General features: G+C 42.8%; 2 protein-coding genes and 1 long non-coding RNA gene across 5 annotated transcripts in view; 1 reads left to right on the forward strand and 2 right to left on the reverse strand.

Moving 5' to 3' along the window:
• Positions 1-3,983, reverse strand: part of LOC109512360 (uncharacterized) — a 41,050-nt gene extending 37,067 nt beyond the window's left edge. Inside the window, exon 1 of the long non-coding RNA XR_002167508.1 lies at positions 3,754-3,983. This is a non-coding gene — a long non-coding RNA (uncharacterized LOC109512360). The remainder of the gene's footprint in view (positions 1-3,753) is intronic.
• ppifa (peptidylprolyl isomerase Fa) overlaps positions 1-9,099 on the forward strand; it is a 52,947-nt gene extending 43,848 nt beyond the window's left edge. The window contains exons 7-8 of one of the 3 annotated variants that reach the window (XR_002167506.1): positions 6,555-6,746; positions 8,645-9,099. Coding sequence is in view for 1 of the 3 variants with exons in the window: in XM_019863996.1 (XP_019719555.1) it covers positions 6,555-6,571 (17 nt within the window). In the remaining 2 variants the exon portion in view is untranslated. Of the gene's footprint in view, positions 1-6,554; positions 7,236-8,644 lie in introns of those variants that run through there. The other 2 variants (XR_002167507.1, XM_019863996.1) reach the window with 2 other exon arrangements.
• zcchc24 (zinc finger, CCHC domain containing 24) lies at positions 5,663-10,829 on the reverse strand. Its single transcript, XM_019864001.1, has 2 exons — positions 10,316-10,829; positions 5,663-5,926 (listed from the first exon to the last, which is right to left on the reverse strand). The coding sequence occupies exons 1-2, from the start codon at positions 10,556-10,558 to the stop codon at positions 5,678-5,680; spliced, it is 492 nt and encodes a 163-aa protein (XP_019719560.1). The 5' UTR covers positions 10,559-10,829; the 3' UTR covers positions 5,663-5,677.
• Between the last annotated feature and the right edge of the window lie 900 nt (positions 10,830-11,729).

Here is an 11,729-nt window from a genome sequence, read left to right on the forward strand (position 1 = left end):
GGGCAGTGGCGGCTGAGGGGCATTCTGCTCATGACTGGGGGAGCGACCTCATTTTCCGAATAAAAGCCAGTTTACATAACACCTCTGTCCCCGTGACGAAGGGGAGCGGCGGACTGCCAGGCTTGTGGTTTTCCCTTGACTATCAAGAACCATTGTCTCCACTCCTCCATGAGTGGTTCCAGTGTTAACATGCTATTACAAAAAAAAAATAAAACATAAAAATCGAACAATTTCAGTCACACATAAATACCTCGGTGGCCACAGCTATTTAATTGCCTTGCACTCAGAGCCAAGCAGTGGAAGAGATATCCAAACGCCAATGCACAATCAAATCAAGTCATGACCCAAAACAAAAAAAAGAAAGTGTTTTGTGAGAAGAATGACCTTATTCAGTCAGTGAGCAGCAACTGGGCAGTTAGTGCATTTGCATGGAATTCAATCCTAATGACAAGTTGGACGTACCGTCCCAAAACATAAGAAATAGGGATCACATCAAAATCCAAGTGTCGCAAAATCGGTCGGCCGGACATCGCAATAGGTATGTCACACACATTACTGGGGGTCGAGAGACGGCACCACTAATGACGGGCAGGTAATAGTATAAGTGATATAGCACAATTGGAAGGTAAAGTCACGGACAGGAGGCCCAGGAGAGCGCTAAAGAATCAGGATGTTGATGAAGTGTGTAGGTGTGGACGCCGTTTGGAGACTTTGCGGCATTTTGAATTACTGCTGGCAGTTTAACAACAGCTGAAACAAAAACCAGAAGGAGTCTTGATTTTGAGTTTGACCTTGGAATGCTGACATCTTTGGCAAGGTTGAGTCCAAGGATTTTTACTGACATTGTCGGGGCTTACTTAAAACAGCATTTCCAATGTATCATTTTAAGAGGACACGCTGTAAAGTTAGACATCATGTGGTTTTCAGAACGGGCTTGAAAGAGATATGGAAAAGATAACAAACGTAGTCGATTATGTATTACTTTGTGAACACTTGCTCCAATTATGAGCATTACAGTCGTTTGATAAATGGTCACGGCTCAGCATTACTTCTGCCAAAATGGAGGCGAATGTAACTTATTGCATGATATACTTCTGGCCAAATCCCCATTCGAGTGGTCAATAGATGATCTAATTCCCACACATTGGACTTTGGCTTTGTGCGCAAGATATTTCATCAGCGCGCAGGTCTTTTAAGGACCTCCCGAGACCGGCCATCATATGTCATAAAGCCAGTCAAGGCATTTTAATCTCACATCTGCTCCTCGTTACTCTTCCATGCAAAAGAAACAGAGCACCGGGATTGGCCATTGCGCCTCAACCCAGGCAATGGGAGAGGAATAAGAATGGCGAGAAAATGAAGGAACCAGGAGTCTGGCGAGAGTGTAATATTATTTTTATACTATTTTATACTAAAGTCCAATGAAATCAGATCATTATTAGGCTTCAGTCCTCACCATGGACTTTGGCTTTACAGGTCGCCATAGGACACCTGCAACATCTGCAAAGCTCATCTCGATATGCCTGAAAGGAAATTATTGCATTTGAAGTTTCTCTTGTCGCTCAAGAAGGAAAGACATGCGCCGCATCTACAAAATAAAATAAATCACTCCCCAAAATTTTGAGATACGCTACGTTCTTTTTATTTGACACACATTTTTCTGACTTAGAGAAGCATTTTTTTTTTTTTTTTTTGGAATTCCGAAAATGCATTTTCATATGACGAAGTAGTCCAGCAAAATCCCTGCACCATCACAAAACTCAAGCCAATAACTTCCATTGGTTTTTTTTTTAATTGCTCCGGTGTGCCTGCTCGCACATCGAGTGTGAAATTACATCCAAGCTGCTTATCACTACCAGATAAATCTTTAGTGAGCTAACTACCTATTCATGAAATTGTGTTTTTGCGAAAAGCTGTAAAGATTTTCTTGTCTTTGTGTTCACAGGGCTCAATATATTCTGCTCTGAGCACAATTGTGAGGGATTTTTGAAAGGTTTCCAACAACACCACAAAAAGGGAGGTAGATTTGCGGCTTGTCAATTTTTGGAAAGCGAAGAACAAACTATTGTGTCACTGTTGCTAAATTGGCAACACTGTACAACCACGTTCACTTTAAGGCAGGGGTGTCAAACTCATTTTTGTCCCGGGCCAGATTTTAATTCTAGTGTCCTTTGGAGGGCCGTTTTGGCTGAAACCATATAAAGAAGTCAAGAATAACAGTGTATTCACCGATTGTTGAAGTTACTGTAATGAGGGGTTTGGTAACAAGAAAATGCTTACACTATCACTCTTATTTATTACAAATGGGAATTTGACATTTTGGTATAGATTTTAGTAAGCAGCATGAAAGTTTGATTTGCTTTCGTGGGCCACATAAAATGATGTGGTGGGCCAGATCGGGCCCCCGGGCCTTGAGTTTGACACCCGTGCTTTAAGGCTTCTCTGCGTTTGAGCAGTCCGCCACTTCAAACTAAGACGATTTCTGCAATGTTCCAAAAAGGAGGCAAAAAATATGTGATATAATTCTTGATCATCTGGGTATTTTGACAAAATCACGTCCCCGACATAGTCGCCGTCCCTCGGCTCAATGAACAGGCAGCAACCACGGGCTTCACTTTATTTGCACCATCTGCAGTCATCAGACATTTTGATAAATAAGTGCAAGTAAACACGACATGACCTCCAAGATCAGGACAAAATACGGTGAAGCATACACCTTTCTTTTTGTCAACAATGACCTCGTTCCGATTCCCAAAGCCATTAATCTAAGACATCTTTGAGACCCCTGAAGCCCACTCTACATCAAATCGCCTTGAGAGAGGATCAAAGATCAAGCTTTGTAACAGAGAAAGGATTACCTACGCGTCTACAAACGTCTCATTAGGGCACCCGAGAACTGTTTTAAATTGTGGGGGAGAATGCGTAGCGTCTCCTTTAATCGTAATGCTGTGTTATGTCATCCTAGGGTCGTCTCCTTTATTATTATTTGAAGGGACGCAGGTGGGGAAGATGATTTTGTTTCTTCTCGTGGGACTGCAGAGTTACGTCACAATGTGAAACAAAGCTGCTCTCTGGTTTAGGGAATTGCCAATCGAAAGCTTATGATTACATTCGTTTTGATAAGCCTTGATGGATGAGTGCTGATGAAAAGAAGTCATCTTTGGGGTCATGACAAAAAGCTGGGGCCGGGGGCAAAGAAAGAAGCTTTATGTAAGAATGAATCAGAGATGAGCATGCAGAACGGAGCAGATACAGAAAATCCATTTGGCAAAATCCGAAGGGACAGCTGTTCATGTTTAGAGCTCGTAAATGATGAATCCATGCAGCGAAACACAACTTAACCCTTGAACGAGCTTGATTTGTTTACTGCGGCGCTTATGACGGATGATTCCTAGCGGCTGGTTGAACGCATCGTAGTCAAGAGGAAGGCGAGCGCACGAAGACACACACATGCACACATACACACGCACACACACACACACGCACTTGCACACATGACTTCCAAAGACAGAGGCCAGCCTGTTTTACAAGTAGGTCAGAGCAGAGATAGAGAGTGGCAGCAATGAGGGAGAGAGCCAGAGAGAGGCTGCGGCCAAGTCCGCTTTTCATATGAAACAAATTAAAAGACGTGTATCAACAGGAGGATAATTAAAGCAAAACACCACCTAAGTCATTTTACGGGAACAATAACACGTACCGATCGTGTCATGCTGATCTTTCTGTTCGCGGGTTATGTAATAAACGGCGCCTCACCTGAGGGCAGTCTTTGATGTAATGACCCTTGTTGAAGCACAGGTGGCACAAATAATTGGGCGGCGGTCTCTTGTTAGGCTTTCTTGGCTCTGATGACAGGGAAAGGTCTGAGAAGTGATCCGTCAGCGAGTTGAGCCCATCCACGATGTTGTTCAGGGAGCCGTACGGCGATACATTCTTGTACACGTTGTTGTTTAAGGCCTATGGAATAGAAAACATATCTGAGGTTAGACCCTGGTGTTCACAGTACCAAGTATTGTATCAATCCCAGCTGGTCCAAGAGACCCGAAGTTCATCATCTTAGATGTGAATCCATTCGTAAGTTTGGAAACCAAGGCAGGGGTGTCAAACTCATTTTTGTCCCGGGCCAGATTTTAATTCTAGTGTCCTTTGGAGGGCCGTTTTGGCTGAAACCATATAAAGAAGTCAAGAATAACAGTGTATTCACCGATTGTTGAAGTTACTGTAATGAGGGGTTTGGTAACAAGAAAATGCTTACACTATCACTCTTATTTATTACAAATGGGAATTTGACATTTTGGTATAGATTTTAGTAAGCAGCATGAAAGTTTGATTTGCTTTCGTGGGCCACATAAAATGATGTGGTGGGCCAGATCGGGCCCCCGGGCCTTGAGTTTGACACCCGTGCTTTAAGGCTTCTCTGCGTTTGAGCAGTCCGCCACTTCAAACTAAGACGATTTCTGCAATGTTCCAAAAAGGAGGCAAAAAATATGTGATATAATTCTTGATCATCTGGGTATTTTGACAAAATCACGTCCCCGACATAGTCGCCGTCCCTCGGCTCAATGAACAGGCAGCAACCACGGGCTTCACTTTATTTGCACCATCTGCAGTCATCAGACATTTTGATAAATAAGTGCAAGTAAACACGACATGACCTCCAAGATCAGGACAAAATACGGTGAAGCATACACCTTTCTTTTTGTCAACAATGACCTCGTTCCGATTCCCAAAGCCATTAATCTAAGACATCTTTGAGACCCCTGAAGCCCACTCTACATCAAATCGCCTTGAGAGAGGATCAAAGATCAAGCTTTGTAACAGAGAAAGGATTACCTACGCGTCTACAAACGTCTCATTAGGGCACCCGAGAACTGTTTTAAATTGTGGGGGAGAATGCGTAGCGTCTCCTTTAATCGTAATGCTGTGTTATGTCATCCTAGGGTCGTCTCCTTTATTATTATTTGAAGGGACGCAGGTGGGGAAGATGATTTTGTTTCTTCTCGTGGGACTGCAGAGTTACGTCACAATGTGAAACAAAGCTGCTCTCTGGTTTAGGGAATTGCCAATCGAAAGCTTATGATTACATTCGTTTTGATAAGCCTTGATGGATGAGTGCTGATGAAAAGAAGTCATCTTTGGGGTCATGACAAAAAGCTGGGGCCGGGGGCAAAGAAAGAAGCTTTATGTAAGAATGAATCAGAGATGAGCATGCAGAACGGAGCAGATACAGAAAATCCATTTGGCAAAATCCGAAGGGACAGCTGTTCATGTTTAGAGCTCGTAAATGATGAATCCATGCAGCGAAACACAACTTAACCCTTGAACGAGCTTGATTTGTTTACTGCGGCGCTTATGACGGATGATTCCTAGCGGCTGGTTGAACGCATCGTAGTCAAGAGGAAGGCGAGCGCACGAAGACACACACATGCACACATACACACGCACACACACACACACGCACTTGCACACATGACTTCCAAAGACAGAGGCCAGCCTGTTTTACAAGTAGGTCAGAGCAGAGATAGAGAGTGGCAGCAATGAGGGAGAGAGCCAGAGAGAGGCTGCGGCCAAGTCCGCTTTTCATATGAAACAAATTAAAAGACGTGTATCAACAGGAGGATAATTAAAGCAAAACACCACCTAAGTCATTTTACGGGAACAATAACACGTACCGATCGTGTCATGCTGATCTTTCTGTTCGCGGGTTATGTAATAAACGGCGCCTCACCTGAGGGCAGTCTTTGATGTAATGACCCTTGTTGAAGCACAGGTGGCACAAATAATTGGGCGGCGGTCTCTTGTTAGGCTTTCTTGGCTCTGATGACAGGGAAAGGTCTGAGAAGTGATCCGTCAGCGAGTTGAGCCCATCCACGATGTTGTTCAGGGAGCCGTACGGCGATACATTCTTGTACACGTTGTTGTTTAAGGCCTATGGAATAGAAAACATATCTGAGGTTAGACCCTGGTGTTCACAGTACCAAGTATTGTATCAATCCCAGCTGGTCCAAGAGACCCGAAGTTCATCATCTTAGATGTGAATCCATTCGTAAGTTTGGAAACCGTCTCTAGTCTGCACACAGGCTGCTTTGCCTTTTTACCAAACGTGTCTTTAGAAAACATATCAATCTGTACAAAACTGTGCATGTACTGTTTGGATTGCAAGTTCATTGCACTTTCTGGTCCATTTTACGAAAAGTGAACCCGGAGCTCTTTCGTTCGCATTTCACAAGCTAAGCAACCTTTTCACTTAACTGAAGTCAACACAAGTGAGACCGCCATCTGAAGTTAGTTCTGACATGTTCATAAAGACACAGAAATATGAAATAATCATTTTGACTTAGTTTGTCCAGCTAAAAGAGGACCAAGAGATCGGCTGAATATGACCCTAAACTTTAAGTACTATGCAGTGCATACAACATCATACAAAAAAAGCAATGTATTTGTCTCTTGCACATTGGAAAATTCTGCGTTTAATAAGCAATTTCCTTTGCTTGTGTTCTCTCCAATTTCTGCCGGACAAAAACAAAAATGAGGAAAAAAAAAAGAAAAGACCCCAGATCTTTTCTCTCATTAAATTCAGAACATCTGGCGAGAGTCCCAGCTGTGCTCACGAGTTGGAAAAGTACTAAGCAGGTTCGCTGAGGAGAAGAACAGGACTTTACAGAGGATGAGTCATTGTAAACAAGATGGAAGGCATGTTCCTTCGCCAGCCTGCGGAACATCAGCAATGTCACCAGAAGCTGCTGGCGGTAAACAAGCGGCGGTCAGTTTGTGTTGTCGCAGAACGCAGAGAAGCATGCCGCTGAACCAGCTGCGACACTGAAAATGCCATCTGAATATTAATAGCAGGACGAAAGCGGCCCACTGAGCTTCATTTCCCTTCCTCTGTTCGAAAGAAAAGCCCTTTGGATCATGTGAACGTCACTCTTCCAAAACTGTCCTCGACTCGCCCACCCCTTGCCACTTATGACCCAAAGCACATCAGGGAACTTGGGAAATTTAAAGCGACAGTTGATGACTAAAGTTACAAATTTAATTTGTTTTTATATAGAGCTCATACTCTTTTACCTTATGAACGTCAGTCGCGATTACAGATGGATCCATTGGAACGTCATGTCCGTATTGGGTAAGACCGAGTTTCAAGCCAGTCTTAAATTGAGTCCAGTCTAGGAAAAATCTTGATTACCCTATTTTCCACACTATAAGGCGCTTCGGAGTGTAAGGTGCACCTTCAATGAATGGCCTATTTTAAAACTGCTTTCATATATAAGGAGCATAGAATAGAAGCTACAATAGTGGCTGGGGTAGCATTATGTATCCACTAGATGGAGCTTTGCTAAAGGGAATACAATACAATACAGCTTTATTTATGCAGCGCTTTCACAACCGCTGCAGCTATAACAAAGTGCTTCACAGAATATTTAAAATACTACATCCAAGAAATTAGAATATTGATCCAGATATACGGTAGATCGGATTATAAGGTGCACAATTGGCTTTTGAGAAAATCGAATGCTTTTAGGTGCGCCTTATAGTGCGGAAAATATGGTAATTTGGTTCATGTCTTGGGTCTGTTGCGCCTCAATCATCTTCATCCATGTCTCAAGCAAGTCTTCTGTGCATTTTTCAAGTGAACTTCGAGTCAGTCATCTTGGTCATGTCTTCAGAAAGTCATTTTGACCAAGTGGTAAATAATCCAAAACAAGTCAAAATTCATGTGATCTCCTGAGTCAAGTAATGCAGGTTGTCTAAGGTTGGCACAGACCTCAAGTTACTGCATGAAGCCAGAAACAAGCCGAGTTGGGCCTTGATTCAGCCAGTTGCTCATATACTGGAGTTGTAACGGGACCATCTTGAGACTAAATGGGGAAAATTGTGGGCCTGTTTAAAAGTCGGACGAGAGGTCTAAGACTGTCTTCAATCTCGAACAAAAAAGACTCCTTTGAAACTTAGACAGATGTAATCATTTGACTGCTTTTTGAAACTTTCGGATTTGCTCAAAACTTCGCCAGAAATCGTTCGGGTCTGACTTACACCATAACACTTTGGACTTTGATGAAATGTAACAAAATGACAAAATAATGAATGCTTGGACTTGGGTCTTATCAAATGTCCACGGTCTCACCAACAAACTCGACATCTGGCATGAAATGATTAATCCTTTAACTGCTGCAATGACAAATACTTGCAAAGCCACATGAAAGCAAAGGCCCCAGTGAGTGAGCTTGATGGGATCCACAGATAAATTCATCCTCATCACAGAGGGTTAAGAATTTTTTGGGATCCGGCCCAGTGTCTGGGAAATAATGTTGCTGTTTAATGTTGCATTGCACAGAAACCTAAAACTTGGCAACCTGTCCGCGCTTCCATGCCAGATCTATATATCTACAGACTGTTTGCCGTGGACTCTCGAACCAGATCCAGCTTTAAGGCTGTGTTCATTTATTACATCTTGTCATTGTAAATCAAGCATCACAGTCCTGTCCATTCTCAGGTTTTCCATCTGCCATGCCTTTCAACCCCGGGTATTACTGCGTTATGCGTTGCCACACGCACACACACACTTGTTTGTGTGTTCATTTAGTGCAGTTGTTGTGGTGCTACTTTGAGAAAACACAAAACTTCATTTTTGGTTTTCGCTCTCCAGCTGGCAGACCAAAGCAGAGTGATTTCATACAAAGATGGGGTGAAACTGTGAGGTGAGTCAGCATGAAGTGAAAGAGTTGAGCGGATCTCGCACAGTTTCATTTAAAGTTTTTTTTTTGGGGTGATGAATGTGTACATCGGGTGCTACAAAAGCTAGGAAACGATGTCCTGCGCAACCAAGCAAGAGAAGCATTCGTTTTCCCAGATTTAGGATTGTGGTGTCGGCACATCAGGGGGCAATCACGCTCTGTTGTTTTAAAACCGGAGCTGTTCTGCCTGCTGGGGTGACCTGAGCTAGCATAAAACTGCAGGAAGTTACAAAGGAAACAACGAGAGGTTAGGGTTAATGTACCTTGGAAACAAAAATCGAAAGACTGTCACGATATATTGCATAAGGATACGTCTTTTTAAATTAGAACTTAGCTTTTTTGGTGGGGAAAAAAAACCCGATCTATCGACACCACGCCGATACTAGTTCGGACTTTTGCACTTTCGTGTCTTGAAAACAACTGCATTACTCATCTCATCATCAAATCTCTGCGGTGGTTTATTTAGCTTGGCATCGTCGGCATAGAAAGTTGCAAAATCCCCGGTGCCCCTAAACTGTTTCCAGCCCGTATGCACGCTCTCTCACTTTGAAACACATTATTCTCATGTGGATTGAATTGTATTACACTATTGCGTGTAATGCATTGTGTGCACACCCATTCTTCCGAGGACTGTTTCATGTTAAGTGACGTCGATGGCTATTACCATAATAAAGAACACGAGCACATCGACTTTGAGTCTTAAAACTGCAGTGTAATAAACACACTAGGAATATAAGCAGGGAGTGCGCCTTAGATGAAGTGCTGTGTTTGCAATGTGCACAGTTTGTAGTGTCAGGTTTGCGCCCGGCATACATTAACAGCATGTTTGTCCCTAAAATTACACAGCGCTTCAAAAATAGACAATATGCAAACACGGGTTGATTTTGTTTGCACGGCCGTGTCTATTTGAAGAGGTAAAAAAAAAAGACGAATGTGGACTGCTCAGATGACCTCTCTATGTCTAAAACTAGTCCAAATTCATTTAGCCTCATGCAAGTCATTTCGGGCCAAGTCTCATTTCTCTGTGTTATTTGTGCAAATGGCCAGCAACAGGTTTGAGTTGTGTCGCAGTCTTAGTGGGACCAAATTCATTGCAATCTGTTTCCCGTTTGAAACTTGGACCTACTTGAGACTTGGTCCCATCTTTGTATCATTTTTGCATCAATTTTAGTATGGCCTTTTGATTCCACGCCCCTGACTTTGCTTGACCTTGTCACACACACATGAACAAAATCTGAAGTATGCATTGCAAAATCATCATTTTTACAGGCTCCATATCAAGAGTCAAAAGGCTATAGGTTATTTTCGGGATGGACTTTCTAGCATGAGGATGACTGAGTTATAATAGAAATTCTACTTGTCGTTGTATAATGTTGCTAAAACTTCATCACAACACCCCCATAAGGGTTGCTGAAGTCATGGTCCATATAAAATGATCACAGCGGGTGTATCCTACCAGAATAGTCCGGGCTGTCCGTGCACAAAACATTCCCTGCACAGGCATGCCTCCAGCTGGGTTACTTGAAACACACTCACTCCCAAAAAAAAAAAAAAAAAAAAAGACTGTTACACATAAATGTCACCTCATTGCGCTGCAGTTGAAAGAAGTTGTTGAGATAGTTGGAGTTGAGGGAAGAGCTCAAGTCGGCCGAGGCGGGACTCTTGCTGAAGTTGAGATCCGGGTGGGAAGAGTTGGGTTCGGGTCTGAAGGCGTCAAAGGCGCTGGTCTGGTGGTGGGGGTCTTGCAAGGAGAGATAGACCCAGTTGAGGAGTTGCGCAGGCTGGTACACGGAGGCACTCGTGTCTATGGCAGACAATAAGCTCATCTTCAATCCAAAGGGCTGAACTCGACTTGCCACCGCAGATACTTTCAATGGAACTCGTTTCTTGGTGGCTTTTTTCCTCGGGGCGAGATGTCGAGTGGTCCTTTTTGATTCCGAAAAAAAAGAGCCCTTGTACGCTCCTCACGCCCGGAGCCTGGCCCCAGTTAAGTCTTAGTCAAAAGTCATAGCGCTAATATGTCAGTATAAAAAGTTTCCCCCTGCTCCCCATGGTCCGCTATCGCCCTTTATTGCAGCGGGGCTGAGAGAGCTCCTTTGAATATTAAATGAGGACGGCGGGGAGTCATCGAGGACGCTGGCCAATCAGCGCTTGTCTGTGTGAATATTCATGAACGTTGTTTGAACCCAAATCCCTTGTCGGCCAAATTTGTTCCTAGAACCCTCTACCACCACTAAATTAATTTATCACACTAGCCAGCCAGCATTAACACCAAATGTACTTGTGTTTTGTTTTAAAGAAGTGACAGAAGAAATAGTGTGATGGTCTTTCAAGTTAGATTTCATGACTACTACCGGTGACGTTTTTTTTTCCAATCTTTACGTCAGAATACACCCCCAAATTTCGATGGATTAAACAAAATGACAAATGAGGTAGCTTGTTGACTTAAAGTTGACTTCATTTACTTACCACCCAATGAATCAGCCTGCAGATGGCAGGGCAGGCAAGGCCACCAGACGTGATAGCCTTCAAAACGGCTCCCTCATGTGGCGTATTTAATAATCATTGAAGTATATACACTACAGACCGGTACTTTTTTTTTTTTTTTTGCACCACATAACACGAAACATTATCATAAAACCATATACATTATCCACTAAAAATAATAAGAAACAACACTTTTTTTTATTTTGAAAAGTATATAATTTTGTTTTTAGCATAAACAATTTTCGTCTTTTACGGCGTAAGCAAATTTAATTTGAGTCGTTTCGAAATCTGGGTTATTTTAAATGGGCGAATATGGTCAGAGAATACGCATAGCATCCGTGTAAAAAAAAAAAAAATCACGTCATGGAACATTATGCGCAACTACGGGTCGTACTTTGCATCAGTCACGTTGTCATTTACATATGAGTGGAAAAAATGTGTCGTTTACTTTATTTGGCGTTGTCATGTTATGACAGCAACGTGACAGGCAGCACAAGTGTGACACACGCA

The sequence above is a fragment of the Hippocampus comes genome, unplaced genomic scaffold (assembly GCF_001891065.2).
Source record: "Hippocampus comes isolate QL1 unplaced genomic scaffold, H_comes_QL1_v1.1 scaffold57, whole genome shotgun sequence".
NCBI classification, from domain to species: Eukaryota; Metazoa; Chordata; class Actinopteri; order Syngnathiformes; family Syngnathidae; genus Hippocampus; species Hippocampus comes.